General features: G+C 43.3%; 1 protein-coding gene across 2 annotated transcripts; it reads left to right on the top strand.

The window, feature by feature from the left end:
* The first annotated feature begins 3,662 nt into the window (after window positions 1–3,662).
* TRMT10A (tRNA methyltransferase 10A) lies at window positions 3,663–11,438 on the top strand. Of its 2 annotated transcripts, none has more exons than XM_066548176.1 (8): window positions 3,663–3,698; window positions 4,813–5,112; window positions 6,114–6,276; window positions 6,709–6,780; window positions 7,209–7,283; window positions 8,257–8,406; window positions 8,968–9,073; window positions 10,399–11,438. In XM_066548176.1, exons 2-8 carry the CDS (start codon window positions 4,892–4,894, stop codon window positions 10,563–10,565), a joined length of 954 nt encoding a protein of 317 aa, XP_066404273.1. In that variant the 5' UTR covers window positions 3,663–3,698; window positions 4,813–4,891; the 3' UTR covers window positions 10,566–11,438. The 2 variants fall into 2 exon arrangements, with proteins under 2 accessions (XP_066404273.1, XP_066404274.1); XM_066548177.1 differs by lacking the exon at window positions 3,663–3,698 and adding an exon at window positions 3,852–4,211.
* Window positions 11,439–15,668: the final 4,230 nt, after the last annotated feature.

Genomic DNA, 15,668 nt, shown 5'->3' on the forward strand with positions numbered 1-15,668 from the left:
TTACCACTCCTCTCTGTGAACGAAAGGACCATCAGCTCTGTTTCTGCCAGGGGCCAGATCCTGACCACTGTTTCCACTGTCTTGCATCATCTGTCATCATCTCTGAGCAACCTTAGAAGCAGAGGTTTTTTAAGGGTCTTCCAGGAAGCAGAAGTACATGGGATTTATCAGTGTCATCCCAAAAACTGATCCTAGTTCATTACAGACTCAGATGTGATGTCAGTGCCTGCTGCACTGTACCATACTAAATCAATATTCTTTCTTTCAGCATCCCCAGCCTCTATCTTACATCATTGCAGTGGCAGAGGTTAGAGCCTGAAAGATGAGATAAAACAAGACATTTTGTCCCATCTCTGTGAAGGGTACTTGCTTGGCAAGGTCTGGGAGCAAGGCAAACCAAGCCCTTCACCCTTTCCTTGCGCTTCCTTCACTACCTCCCTTGAAAAGGCCCTGGCTGACTAACCCACATGCTTCCCTTTTCCTCTGACAGTAAATCCCAGACCCTCTCACACTAACCTCATGGCCACAGGGCCGGTTAAAGGATGTCCTTCAGCTGTCCCTCAGGTGTCAGTGGGGCAGCAGGCCAACCCTCCGTGTTTCTTGGCATGCCCTGCGAGGCTGCATGCCTCTGCCCAGCACACAAAGCCTTCCCAGCTCTGTGAAGAGGCAGGATCTGCTCCTGCAAGTAAAGGAAACACACAAGTGAGCCATCAACACAGTCTTCCAATTCACTTCCACAGGTTGCTTTCATGTGACTGTGATCTACACACACCCCAACCCAGCAAGTGCCACCCCAGGCTGCAATTAGATGCTCCCAGAGGGCCCCATCCTCTGCAAGGGATGGTAAAGTGAGAGCAGCCTTCACCTTGAGTGGTATAAGTGCCTCCTCTGTTTTTTTGTGGTAAAGAGAAGTTGAGCAAACACTGTGGATGTCAATCATTGCCCAGGAGTGGGAAACAACAGGTCCATGCCACTGCTTCTCCCCCATGCTCATCTGCACCTTGTGGAAGTTCCCCCTGGGCCTTTTCCTGTATTTTGTTTGTGTGTGCACACGTGGGAAGGAGGAGATTAGGAAACCCCAGGGGTCTGCTATTGCTTCTTCCCCATTTGTGGTTGGTTATGCTGCTTTCTCAGCATAGGTTGTGACATGCTCCCGAATTCAAGGGGCTGAGGCAGAGGACTCCTTTTGTTGCATTTAGTAAACAAAGAGCTTTCCAGGCTTTCTGTGCTGTTTTGAAAAAAATAAGGACACTATCTTAGTGCAAAACCAACTCCATCTAGAGAAAGACCAGAGATATGGATCCTGCTTCAGAAAAGCAGCATTGACATTTTACTCAGAAGGGGGGCGTGATGTTGGTCTGGAATCTGAAGATGAGCAATTGTCCTCTTTCTGTGCTCTTGAGACACAAGAAATTTATTTCTTCTTTGAAATAAAATATTTTTTTAAAAAGGCCTCTGTTACAATATCCCTGGCCAGATCCCCTGCTGATGTAAATCCACATCTCTCTTTGGACACCACTGTATCTGAGCCAATTACAGAGCCAAGGGCATGACTGCCACGTAGAGAAATTCTGTCCATACATTTCCACCTGCACGCACATTTATACACCCATAGGCATACCGGTAACACAGAGCTGGGGTGCTCTTCAGACATCTTAGAAACAGGAGGCCTGAGCCTCACCTCAGTTATGGCCAGAGCTAATCAGCAGTGACTTCCTTTCAGGCAGATTACACCCGTGCAAACGGCGCTGTGCCCACCAAAGTCCACTCCACGTACAGGCTGTGGGCTCAGCCCCTCATGGATGCCTCACGCCATGCTGGCATACAGACCGGGGTCAAAGTATTCCTGCTGCTGCACATTTTCCAGAGTCCAAACTGTAGGGCTCATATCTTTATACAACCTAATAAAACTAATGAGATTTCCTCCCATGTTCTGAGTCAACAAAATGTTTCTTTCTGCCTTCTCTTCTGAAGCAACAGCACAAAGATCTTGCTTTTCAACTCAAACCTTCAGGTGTATGCACCAAAGTACCCCAGTGCATCTTTGCCCTTCAGCTGCTGCCCATGTGCCCCCAGCTCCCAGGCTTTGGGTGAATAAGACCCCCTGTTTCTGCCACAGGGGGCAGGGGGTCAGAGATACCCATCCAAGCTACTGGCCAAAGCCAGTTTGCACCCTGAGCCTTCCTCAAGAGTGCTGCAGTCAGGCCCAGCCCACAGGGAGCAATGGCATTGCCCACACCTGAGCCTCCCATGAGTATCTTCTTTCTTCTCCATAGTCTGCCTCTTGAGCTGCAGCTTTAAGCTCTGGAATATTTAGTTCTTTCTGTTGCTGGGAGAGAGGGTGACTCACCATTGGGATCAGCATCTTGAAAAGGTCATGTTAAGGCCCTATAAAATAATGAAATTTAGATAGACAGCTCTTTCTCAATATTTGCAACTGCTCAGTTTTCCATTTCACTTTGTCACCACTTGGCAGACGTTGGAAAACATTGCATGATGCTCTGTTGTTGTCTGAGGACACAGGGGGCTGGATGAGCAATACTGACGCTTTGCAGAGGGCACTATGAGAAAAACAAACTGCGTAAGCAGCTTCTTCATTCTAGGAAAAAGCACATCTGAGAATGACATGACTTTGTCAGATGTCTTTTGCTTTTTTCAAAAAAAAAGGGCTTCTGTTGGTAACTCATCTGCTGCCTTTCTGTGACCAAAAAATACCAAAGAATTCTCCACAGGGAGACTGGAGCATTTGGGCTTTTATGAAGCTGGTGTGTCAAGCTTAGATATTAATAGTAACGTCAGCAAGGTTTTAAATAGACCCCGGCAAATGCAAATCTAGCTATTTTTAAAGCAATGCACTGAACGGGAATCACAAATTAGATCAAATACTACAGCAAATATTAAATTCCAGCAGCAGTTGAAAGGTCAGTGTCTCACTATAGTGACACCACACAGTTTTGTGAGTGCAACACAGCTGTGGCGAACCCGAAACCAGCACTAAAACTGTCCGAGTGTGTATATGTGGCACCAATGAAACCTGAGCTAAACACTGATGCACACGGAAAGGGGATTATGGCAGCGCACGCTCGTGTGTTTGCTGACTTTGTGCGCCTCGTTAACCCGGGGCAAACAGACATCTACATACTCAGGCTGCCCAAGATACATTGTTCCCATAGAATATCATCCCAGTCTCCAGAACCGACTCCTGTAACAGGGCAGCATTCTTTCGTGAAGTTATCTGGCGGCGAAAGAACGCTGCCTTCGCTGGGCATTGACACCGGAGTTCAAACAGCTAATTGTCGGCGGCCTTTAAAAATAGGAAGCGCGAAGGCGCGGCCCTCTCCGGCGGGGGCGGAGGGAGCGCGGCACTGCCGGGGACCTCTGCATCTACAGATCTGCGCTGAGGAATGCCACGAGCCAAAAATACGTCGCTGGCCCCTGCCTGAACTCAGCGGGGCCATCAAACCATCGGATAAAAATAAGCTTTTCTCTTCCTTTTGGCTGCCCTTTGCCCCCACGGAGCCCCCAAAGCCACGGCTGGGGGTGTGAGGGGGGTGGCGCGAGCCCTGACACCGCCCGCCGCTGGGGGGCGCGCTGCCCGGCGGCCTCGCGCGACCGCCGCTCTGCTTCCCCCTCGCGCGCGCCTGCGCCTGCGCGGCTCCGCCCCTTCCCACGCCGGGCGCGCGCGGGGCGGCTCGCGGGTACGTTGAGGCCCCTGGGGGGCGGGGGGGAACATGGCGGCCCCCAGGGCCCTCAGCGCGGCCCCGCACCGCGCCCGGTCCGGCTCGGCCCGGCCGCCGGGGCGGGACACGGCCCTCCGCGGGCCTGCGGCCGGCCCTCTGCAGTCATGAAGGGTGTATGGCGTGTCCGTGTATAGATACACGTGCGCTTGCGTGTGTGAGCGTGTGTGCGTGTGTGTGTGTGTGTGTGTGTACATGTGTGTGTATATATATGTGTGTGTCTGTGCGCCTGTATGCACGCACGCAGGCGTGCGCGTAGGGCTCAGGTGTGCGAACGCCCTCGGACAGGGAAATCGGGATGTGCCAGCAAAACCTCCGCTGGGTTTCTGCTGTGCTGTGCGTTTCCTGTCTCTGCTGCCGCTGCAGGAAGCAGGGGGTTGCTGTTTCCTGCCTGGTGGAGATGCAGCGTTCTCCACAGAGGAGCTGCTAGTGCGGAAAAATCGTGCTCGCCATGGGAAAGGAGTGGTTATAATTGTAATTGGTTTGAACCGAGAGTGTTTTGCTGAATAACATTTGTTCATCCTTTTACTTACTGTGTTTGTCTTCTGACAGTGGCCGGTGTCTGTTACTGTCCAGTGTCTTCTGTTTTCGGGAGAAATAAAAATTAATTTTGAAGGAGTACAGCTCGTTCACACTTCTTTTTTTCCCCCCCCAAATGGCTTTAGTCACTTTAAAATTACATACTTCTGTATTACATATTTCTCTAATATGCTGCTGTAGTTATATTGCAAGACACATCTTTAATTCTTTGTGTTTGTGTACACATCCTGCTAATGCTTTTTTTTTTTCTATTACATTTGATTCAGTACGATTCCCTAATTTTATGCTGTTGTTCTTTTGCGAAGTTTTTAATCAGAAGCTATTCACTACCTTCAGATCTAGCAGGCAGAATTTTAGACTCTCAGAATATAGGTTATAATCTTTCTAGAATGTTCCATGTTATTATTTGCAGAGGCTTTAAACAAACAAAAAAGGCCTTCTCTTATTCTTTATTCAGGCTTATAGTAGGTATTGAGTGGTGTTTATTCTAGTTGAGCATCTTATTAATGACACTTAATATCACTTTGTTTCCTAGAGAACTGGTGAGCAGAAGAATTGTTTTTAATGAAATATCCGGCATGTGCTGACAAGTCAGAAAACCCAGCCAAAAGCTAATGTCATCTGAGTCACCCACAGACAGTCCAGAGGTCCCAATGGAAAATACCCCATTCCCTGAAGTTCCTGATGTGGAAGGAAAGGTGAAGTCTAATGACAATCCAGTAGAGAGACTGGAGGCAGGCTCAGGCAAGGAAGAATGCCTTGAGTCCATGTCCAAGAGGCAAAGGAAGAAGCTGTTGAAGCAGAAGCAGTGGGAAGAACAGAAAGATCTACGGAGGTATGGTTTGCAAAGCAGCTTTCCATGGTTCCCGTGTAATATTTAGTGCTAATAATAACGACATGTCAGCAGAATGTGCTTGTGAATTGCTTCATCAAATCAAGGCAGTTGAACCAGTTTTCTCCCATACCAGGTTTAAAGCAGTAGCCCCAGGCTACTTGGTCTGCACTCGAAGAGGCTGTAGAGGTAAGCGTCCCCTCCTCATCCTAGAATTGTTCCTCGGCTTCAGGAGGATGTCAGGAGGGATTCAAACGTGCATGTTGTTATTTGTCAGAAGGGAGACAGAACATGTGGTCTTGTTCTTCTTTTCCTGGTGCTGTCAGACTTGAGATTCTTACAAAGATGCTGAATAAAAGCAGCCACATTTGACACATGAAGTGCTGTGCTATAAGTTACACTGACATACAGAGCTTCTGTTTTGTTGTGTTGAGAGAAAGTGTATCTGCAAATGCGCTGATGGTGGTTTATTCTTATCCCACTGACTGCCAGGTCCTCCTTCCCAAGACAGTGGTTGTTGCTGTCTGAAATTTGACCTCCCAACTGCCTGCTCCTGTCAGGAGGACAGCAGGATGGAACAATTTCTTCAGAATCCTTTTGAAAAACTGTTCAGTGAAACAGGATGTAAATTGTCTTCCTTATTCTGATCCTGATACTGTGATCGCTGTTCATGTGTAAACTAACCACTTTTTGGCTAGTTCTGTTATGAGACTTGACTCGAGCACCTTCAGATCCATGAGATTCCCAGCATTGGGTTAATTGAGCAAATTGAATTTGTGTCTGATGTCTGTCTTTGTAGGTATCTACAGAACTTCACAAAGGCGGGAGGGGGTGTGTTTTGTGCTGGTCTCAGTGTGGCACAAATGCAGGCAACAGGCTGAGTTTAAACTATCACCGTCACAGGACAACCACTTTGGTCCTAGAAGTCTGCATTTGTGTGCACAACACAGTACCTCAGCAGAGCTGGCAGCACTTTTTGAGGATTGATTTGTTTGTTTACTTAGGCAGAAACGAAAAGAAAAACGCCAGAAGAGAAAACTAGAACGTCAGTCAAAATTGGATTCCAGTAGTGAGGGGAATGACAGAAAGTGCATGCGCAGGGAAGTTGTTCCCAGCACGCTTCGTCTCATCGTGGACTGCAGCTTTGATGACCTGATGGTGTTAAAGGTAAATGGAACTTCAGATGAACTAGGTATATTTAATTCTCTTAAATATAGACTGTATGTTCTCAGGATTTTCCCATGGGTTACAGATTGAGTGTTGTCACAGTGATAAACCTGTTTGATTCCTCAGATTAATTCTGTATGTTCATTAAATCTCAGTGATTTTTTTTTTTCCCCTAGAATAATGTAAATCAAGCACATGCATAGAGGTGTCTAAGTACACCTGTGCGGAATATGTGTGTGTCTCCTTGTCAGCATAATCCCCTCACAATGGGTGCTTTTTCTCTCAGAATCTGATGCCCATACTCTCTGAGTAGTCACTTTAGCCAGTTAAAAACTTCCTTTTTCTCTCTTTAGCTTCTGACTGGCTCATGATAAAGCATTTTGTGATGGTCTGTATGAAGGACTAAATAAAAACAAACTGTGTTGTGTACAGGATGTTAAGAAGCTTCACAAGCAGATTCAGAGATGTTACGCAGAAAACCGCAAGGCATTTCATCCTGTGCAGGTAAGTTTGAACAAACTGAACGCTGACTGTTGCCAAGTACCAAACATGAGAACTATAGTAGGAAGAGAAAATATTTAAGCTGCCTCTTTCATAAGAAAATTACTTCTGTTGTAACACCCACATGTTATAAGGATACACCTATATATGGAACAGTATGTGCATACAGATGAAAAGTGCCAGATCCAGTTGTGCCAGTAAGAGGCTGCTGATACTCTGGGTTTTAGCTGTGGCAGATTTTTTAAAAAATCACTATAAGTCTGAATTTGTCTTTTAAACGTATCACTAACTGTATGAATATGGTCCTAGTACCACTTCCATCTAAAAAATATTAAGAGTTTTAGCTAACAGTTAAGGGTAGAAAGAGAGGAAACAGATTGTGGCAAATTGACGTTTCTGTATTTTGTACCTCTTGTTTGTTCTGTTTGAAGTTTTACTTGACCAGCCATGGGGGACAGCTGAAGACCAATATGAATGAAAATGACAAAGGATGGGTGAATTGGAAGGTGAATAATTGAGTATTTCTCTAAAAAGTTGAAGTCTTGATTGTAGTTGTTAACTATATCGTTAGTTGTGAAGAACATGATTTTTTTCCACATGGGTTTTTGTAATACATGTGAGCAATACCATATTTGAAAAAGTGTAGCTTTTTTGTCCTTTTAATTGATTTAACTTTAATAAGCCAAAGACTGCTTCTCTTGAATCTAGATTTGATTTTTGCTTGAAAAACTACACACAAATCCATTTTCACTTATTTTTTTGAACAAATTCCATTCTTGATAGTCTAAGCTGGACTCCTTGATTTAGGCAGTTCCAGCAGTTGTCTGTCTTGGCAGTGCTCTTTTATCCACGTCCAAAACAAGACTTGCCAGTTGGGATGTGATTCTCTGGTGTGCACTTTCACTTTCATCACGTTCCTCTCAGTGCTGAAGCGTTCTGGAGAGTAGTAGCTTCTCCTATGGTCAAGCTCATGTTGGTTTTCATTGTGACTCCCTGTAAAGCCACTATTCCAACAACTGCAATGGGACAGCACATAGAACAAATAAAAGCAGTCCTGTTTTCAGCAGTTCTTGTGCAATAGCTGCTCCATGAGAGCTTAGCATAAACTTCTTTTACTGAACAATTAATGTTAACTAAGCATTTGCTTCTGGGTTCACTTTTCTTAATGGACTTGAAAACTACTTGGATCCATAGGAGAAATATGACAATATTTGAAGGGAATCACAAGAACTTAAGGACTTGTAAAGTTCTTTTGGGTTTCAGGAAATTTCCTGTTGATTTTTACAAATCAGTGCTCTAGGGACTGGATTGTTTACACAGAAAATCATTTTGCACTGTGCTACGTATTTGAACGTGAATGAGGAATGTGGAATGACCACAAACTGTTGGATTTATTTTGCCAGTCCCATCTTGGGTCTGTAAAGCTTGGCCAGCACTTCATCAGTTGAATGTAACTTCTTTTAACTACCTTTTTTTGAGGATATCCAAATTAGAACAGAGCACTATAGTGAGCTAATAAAGAAAGAAGACCTAGTATATCTTACCTCAGATTCCCCAGACGTTCTCAGAGAGCTTGATGAGAAGAAAGCCTACGTGATTGGAGGACTGGTGGATCACAATCACCACAAGGTAAGCTGTGGGTCTGTTTCTTTGAAGCTTTTTTTTGGCACCTTATTTGATATTATTGCTGTTCATATGTAAACTAACATAATTAATAATGAGAAATCTTCTTCAAAAAGGAATTCCAAAAAATATTGAAGAAATGTGAAAAACACTTGTAGTGGTAGCAGTGGCTTGTGTTCCAGAGTTTTCTTATTCTTTACTCTTCCTCTGAAAAAATACTGAGTGACTACAATCTGAATAGCTTTGTACTTTACATAAGCTCACCTTTAAAACAGGCAACAGCTGATGGTTCTAGAGCTGCAGCTGCATGAACAGGTTTCATTTACAATCCTTTTGACCACAGGTCACAGTGTGACATGTATAGAAAGTAGTGAGTTTTCCAGTGGTAGTAGCCCTTGAGGAAGGTGCTGTCCAATCCGGTTAAGTTTCTTTTGTAACCACCTTCTGAAGCAACAGCATGGCAACGCAGGCAAAACTCTTGCCAGGAAATGATACTTGCAGTGAATCTGTGTGGGCTGATCTGAAACAGTTATTCTCAATCCACTTGTTTTGGTGTCTTTTCCCCAGGGAATTACTTACAGAAAAGCTATAGAGCAGGGAATTGGTCATGCACAGCTCCCACTTGGAAACTTTGTCAAAATGAACAGTCGGAAAGTGTTAGCTGTCAATCATGGTAAGTTCTAAATCACAAAATAATTACATTATTTTAGAATATACCTGTAATAGTCACAGTTCAAACCCACTGCACTGTAGTGCAGATGCCTAAACCTTGTTTTATTATGTTGATGTTTCTTGAATTTAGTTGCCTTCAGAATACACTAATTGCCGTGACCTTTAAATATTATGGATATGGTTAAATGTAAATGATGGTGCTTAGCCATTTAGAAGTGAACATTTTATCCTGTTGGCTTGTCTGAGGATTACTTGTGGCTTTCTTACCATCCTGGTCTTGTTTCCAGGTTTACTCTTTAAGTGGGTAAAATGCTGGAAACTATCCAACATTGTATTTTTTTGTAGGGTACACATTTCATGCCAAGGGAGGATGAATGTTTGTGATGTTTTCACCTCTTTCAACAGCTTTGTTCAGCAGTAACTGCCTCAGTACTTGTAGACTTTCCTCAGTTGGTATCAGCAGTACTCCAGCTACTGAACTTTCATAACTGTATTTTTACCTGATTTCCTGGTTCTGATTGAAGTATTAATGGCTTAACCAAGCCTTGAATCCTGCTCCTTTTAAACTTCCAGCTTTATTATTAGATTGTCTTTCAGTGTCATTAAACAAAAGTACATGCAAAATGCAGCCTACTCAGACCTTCATGGAAATTTTTGACATGGTGTCAAAGTCCTTATTGTGCCCCACTGCACATTCTTTGGCTTATTTTACCTTGCTTTATTTCAAGTTTATTTTTTTATGTAACACAGTGCTCAATAGTAACTTTATTTTCTGAAAGTGCCGTATTAATGAGGCTGGCATTTGCATGATAATAACGATTATTTAAGCATGGAGGAGGATATAGTATGCCACGGGACTTAAAAATTATCCAAAAATTATCAAAAAAACTTATGCATTTGTAAGATTTGACATGTTTCTAAAGTTGGATCTTTTACTGTTGCTTTATATAGAAAGGAAGAGCCAATTAGAGCTAATTATAGGAGGGGTCAAAATCTTTATTAAAGTGCATCCACAGCAGGATTCCTGTCAAACATGTGAAAGCACTGGTGCCTGTACAGAAGGCACTGGTGAGACTGAAGTATTTGTCTCAGTCCCTGAGAGAAATACTGTCATGCAGCTGGAGACTTGGGGTCCTGCTTGGCTTCAGGCTGCAGTAGTAGCAGAATTGCGGTGTCTGTTCCTGCCTGCATTTCATCAGTTCTGCTCTGAAGAAGCCACAAGAGAATGCACCTAAACCTCTGTAAAGATGGATTTGGGGGTGTGTTGCTATCAGCAATTCACTTACCTCCTTGTAAAAGAGCTGATGGACTTTTCTAATGTTGCAGTGTTTGAGATCATCCTTGCATACCTGGAGAAGAGAGACTGGAAAGAGGCCTTTTTCAGTGTCCTGCCACAGAGGAAGGGGGCTGTTCCTTTGGGAGAAGCCAATGATTCATCCAAACATGCTCTGTCTGGAAAAGAAGATGAAGACAATGACTCAGACAGCAGCTAGGCTTCAGAATTTGATGATGGGAAAGACGAGACATGCAGTTTGTGGAATAAAACTGAGACAGGAAGGAGTTTTACTTCAAAGACGATCTGCAGCCCTTGTAAAGCTGAATTATCTCAGTGCTCGGTAGTCCCAGAGCTGTTTCTGTGCATGAAGGGTTAAGTTAAATGCAGGTTTTACCCTGAAACTTCAATATAATAGCTTTTTAAAAGAGAGGGGAAAAAAAAGAAATTAATGGAAAATGCTGCATTTTTTCCCAGGGAAGCTGTTTAATTTAATTTTTTAAATATTATTTTTTTTATACATACCAAGTTGGATGTAAATTCCAAGAGCATTAGTAGTTAATATTTTAATGTATGCATTCTTGTCTCTATTTCTGTTCAAAAGTTTTCTTAAAAGCAGTGAATGACAAGTGCTCCTTTGGTTCCAAAACCTGTACCACTAGTGCCTGCTGCAAAGTGTGCATGAACACTCAAAACAAAAATTCTGATTTTCCTGAGCATCTCAACAGAGAATCACAGGCAACTGAACTGCCTGATTTATATATTGTGTTTAGTTAGCTGGGGTCAGTAGGTGAAGTATGAATGTGGGGTTAAGCCAGTGCTTTATGCGTGAGCCTGAGAGGGATGGGTGTTAGCACAGGTGCAAATCCTGTGCCTTGGTAGGCACATGGTGCACACCGAGGTGACTCAATCACTTTTGATTATTCCTTCATATTCTCAGCAAAATTTATCACACAGCCTCAGAACAACACCAGGAGAGAGGAACTCTTCCTTACAGGTCACTCAGATTCAGTATTACTGTGTAATCACAGGATCCTGTATGTATTGTATTGTCTATCAAATATTTTTCCTTTAAAAGAAAGTCATAATCTTAGTCTTGGATGCATGTTCTGATTCTGATTCTTTACCTGACTTCAGTGCTGTGGCAGAGTAGTGAAGTGGACATCTTGGAAGTGAGGCTTTGCTTCAGCCCTGTGAGCCTGCCTATCCCTCTCTTCTCCAGGGAGTAGCCAGGTAGCTGCAGTGCCTGAATAAGTGCACCTCTCACACAGGTTTCTCATGCCTGAAGAGCTTGAGGTCATGGCATCTTAAGTGTTCCTCTCTGCTGAGCTGCACTCAGAGGGCTGATTCAACTATGATTTGCCTTGTGCTCGTTTTTCTTCTTCCCTTCGTTGTTATTGCTTTCAAGTGGAGACTGCAGGTGGGATCCCTGTGGCTCCCTATGGTCTGTAAAGGCTTGGCACCCAGCTGGTTATGACTTACACTCTTAGTGCACTTCTCTCTACACTTTCTAAAAGGCCAATAGAAAAGTTTCTTCTGTTAAAAGGATGGATTGTGGTTGGTTGCTGAAGGTCCACAGGGCTTTTCTTAGGCTTTAAAAAAGTGTGATTGCTTTGTTGCAGAAACTAGATCAGCCTTTTCATTGCTGGTTTTATTTCTGTAACAAAAAAGGTAGCATAAGTATACCCAGCATGCATAACACTGATTTTCTAACTGATATGTGTAAAATTTCAAGGAATTACACCTTTACAGCTGAGAGAACCTTATGTTAATGCAAGTAGCACCTACTAAACCTGATCTAAGACTCCTCGGTCTGTCCAAGGTTTCCTTAAGACCATTTCATACATATGCCTCATTTACTCAGGCTTGAGAGTATAGTAGCTCAGACAAACTGGGGACTTTTAGAGACATGCTGAAAGGGTTCCAAAGCATCTTACAGAACTGTTGTGCAACCTTAAACACAGCCTTACAACATTATCAGTGAAATAAGATACACACACCTACACACATGCAGGTGTTTTAAAGTCCAGCTGTTTAGATCTGAAGCTTACCTGTCTATGGAGAAATAGAAGGAAAACATGGTCTGGGGTATGTTGCTGTTCAAAGGCAGCTCATGCCAACTGTGTCACAACAGCTCAGTGGCTGCTGCCTGTTCATACACGTTGCTTGTCTGGCCCACACAGTGGGGCCTTCCTGTCCCCCATCATAAGAAGCGTGGCCAGCAGCCAAGGAAGGTGATCCTCCTGCTCTGCTCTAATGAGACCCCACTTGGATTGCTGTGGCTAGAGCTGGGACTCACAGCATATGAAGCCCATGGACCTGTTTGAGCAAGTCCAGAGGAGGCCATGAAGATGCTCAGAGTGCTGGAGCACCTCTCCTGCAGACAGGCTGCGAGAGCTGGGGCTGTTCAGCCCAGGAGAAGAGAAGGCTGGGGAGACCTTACAGCACCTTCCAGTATCTGAAAGGGAGCCTACAGGAAAGCTGTAGAGGGACTTTTTACAGGGGCAGGTAGTGATAGGACAAGGGAGTGGCTTTTAATTGACAGAGGGTGGGTTTAGGTTAGATATTAGGAAGAAATTCTTCACTGTGAGGATGAGGACTTTTAATTGTTTTTCATTTTGGATTTACATATTGTGTACAAGTTATAGCACTGTTTGGCACTCTGGTGCTCTAGTTTGTGGCATGCTACTTAAGAAAGCACATTTATTCTTCATTTTCAATCTACAGACCTGGCTGCTCTCAATATTTTCAAGATGGCCACTTGCATATTTCAGGCATGGCCTACAAATGCATTACACTGGAAGCAGAGATAAATCACTGTACTGTTTTATAATAAGAAATGACAAGGAATTTGTTTCTGATAACAGAAATAAATATTTACATGTAGTGCTTTAGGGCACTTCTTACAGAAAGATCTTTCTTTGAACCACCTTTAGCTGTATGAAGTTAATGCAACTGTAGGAAAACACACTGGGAAGTTGTCTGCTTCACCCTGCTGTCCTCAGTGAAGATCAGCTCTTAGACAAGCTTGTCTAACCAAGACTTAGAGACCTCCAGTGTGATTTGTTCCTGGGCCACGATGTTGAAGAACAGAACATTAAAAAAACAATCTACACAGAAGCTCTAGAAGAACAGGATCCCTGTGTTTCACCACCAGGCATCATTGCTGAGCTTAGGAAAGTTCTGACTGATGAAACTTTCATCACTAAGCTTTGTAAAGTTTCAGGTACTCCCAGAACTATTGCTCAGCAATGCTGGGCAGCAGAAAACATCCCGAGATCTTTAAACCTGTGTAGGAAAGCATTAAAAAGGCAATAAAGAGGTATGGCTCAAGGAACCTGAAAAGAAAGAAACAGAAAATAGGAAGGGGATATGGCAGAAAGTCAAACCTCACTGAAATGGGCAAACTTTCTTTTAGTTTCATGCAGTGGGGAGGTCACAGCAAGGTGCCATAAATAATCCTGTTGGTTTGTTCCCTTCCCACTGAGCCTCAATCTCCTTGGTTCAAATTTCTGAAGTCAGGAACCTCAGCAGTGTTTATCTCTATCCATGTTGTGACAATTTCCCAAACACTGTACTGCTGCAGGTTACTGTACTTTTCCCCCTTCTTGTCCATTTCCTGGATTCAGGTCAATTTGCCTTTGCTTTGGCTTCCACATGTCCCATATCCTCATTGTCCCACATGTCCCATACTGCTCCATGTTTGCTTATGGAGCAGTAGTGTTTGATTCTAGACATGACTCTGCAGAAGAGCACCTGAGTAGAAAAGAGCCTCTCTGAACTGCCCCATCTCAGAGGCTTTTGGTCACAAAGTTGACAACGATGGTGGGTTTCGCATGCTGCTCAGGGGTGTAGCTGTCCAAGGGGATCCACACTCATGGTTATTCCAAAATCCTGTGTGCATGACAAGGCACATGTGCTCAGGGCAGTCTTGGGGCAATGTGACTGCCAGCTGCAGGAGTGCAGGATGTGGTATTCCTAAAATCCTTAGAGCTTGAGGATAAGGTCAGGGAAGTTTGAAGAGTTCAGTGTTTCTCTGATTTAAACAGAACTTTTTATTGCTCAGGCTGTGCTGTAGATCACCCTGAAGATCACAGCTTCACTGCACCATTATTGGCTCATATTATTGTAAAGTATCCATTTATTCTGCAGGAGGGCTTTAAAATAAGCTATCATTAAGCACACATTCTTCTTATCATAAATTATTGAAAAGCAGAGGTGGACTTCAGTGTGACTTCCAAATCTAAAGCTAAATAAACTTTGGCCCATCTTTGAAATGTGTACCTTAATTGTCTCTCTTCCAAGAAGGTGGCTTTGTTAGCTGGAACAACAGCATCTACTACTGACAATCCTAAAGCCAAATAATCAAATGTTTGATTCATATTTATTCCCTTTTGCTGCATTTTTACGTCAAGTACTGTAAGATGTACTTTTTAATTTCTTGTTTGCCTTGTTTGGCTGTGGTAAGAGACCTAAAAGGAAGAAAAGGCATTATTTAAAAAAGGGGGGTTGATGCTTGATTGAGTACTCTCCTTGGATATTATTTTCCCCTTCAAATTCTTCTAGTACTTGCACTAAACCCACAAGCCAATTTACACCTTTCACCTTTAGCATTTCTTCAGCTTATTGGAATGAATAAGGCATTGTCCTGTGAGCAGTTGATTTATTTCCTGTGTGTGTTTGGAAAGGTGTTTATTTCTGGATGTCTTTGTTCATATTCTCACAAAACTGGATGTCATCCTGTACGTGCTTAATTCAGCTCCATTGCCTTGTCATGCACATTTGTATAATCTTCAGACACGATCCCTAAACTTTTTGAAGGGCATAACCTGCCCAGCCAGCTAGTTCTGCTCAGTCTCTGTGCTTCAATAATAATGAGCAGTTGCAGGGTTTAGTATTTTGTATACCTAATCTTTTGGACATTCTTAAATGTGCAGGTGGGAAAATATAAAGGGGTTGGAGCACTCACAGCTTCTATACTGTGTAGGGTGGGACTTCAGAAATGTTGCTCTTTTTTTTCCTATCTTCTACCAATATGCGTGTCCCAGAGCTTTTGTGTTACCAAGTTCTTCAGAACTGATTCATAAGAGGGTAATTTGGAAAGTGCTGTCACACAGTAGGAAGAAATGCTGGATTTTCAATATAAACACCCTCCAGAAGGTTTATGTTTCTTAACAGCCAAGTTCACTGTCTGAAAGAAATAAAGGTACCTTGGTAAGCTTAAAAATCAACATGGTAAATAAGGAAGAAGTAACCTATTTTTAAAAATGCTAAAGTTTTAGCTAAAGCTAGTATGCATTTTATTATTTGTCAGTTAAATCTG

Source organism: Molothrus aeneus, chromosome 4, assembly GCF_037042795.1.
Source record: "Molothrus aeneus isolate 106 chromosome 4, BPBGC_Maene_1.0, whole genome shotgun sequence".
Taxonomy (NCBI): Eukaryota; Metazoa; Chordata; class Aves; order Passeriformes; family Icteridae; genus Molothrus; species Molothrus aeneus.

What these genes read in the sequence shown, in the direction of transcription:
- TRMT10A (XM_066548176.1), top strand. Translation starts at nt 4,892, where the DNA reads ATGTCATCTGAGTCACCCACAGACAGTCCAGAGGTCCCAATGGAAAAT. An exon ending in GAACAGAAAGATCTACGGAG is followed by an intron (nt 5,113 to 6,113) that starts GTATGGTTTGCA and finishes TTGTTTACTTAG; the next exon opens with GCAGAAACGAAAAGAAAAAC. An exon ending in AGTGTTAGCTGTCAATCATG is followed by an intron (nt 9,074 to 10,398) that starts GTAAGTTCTAAA and finishes CTAATGTTGCAG; the next exon opens with TGTTTGAGATCATCCTTGCA.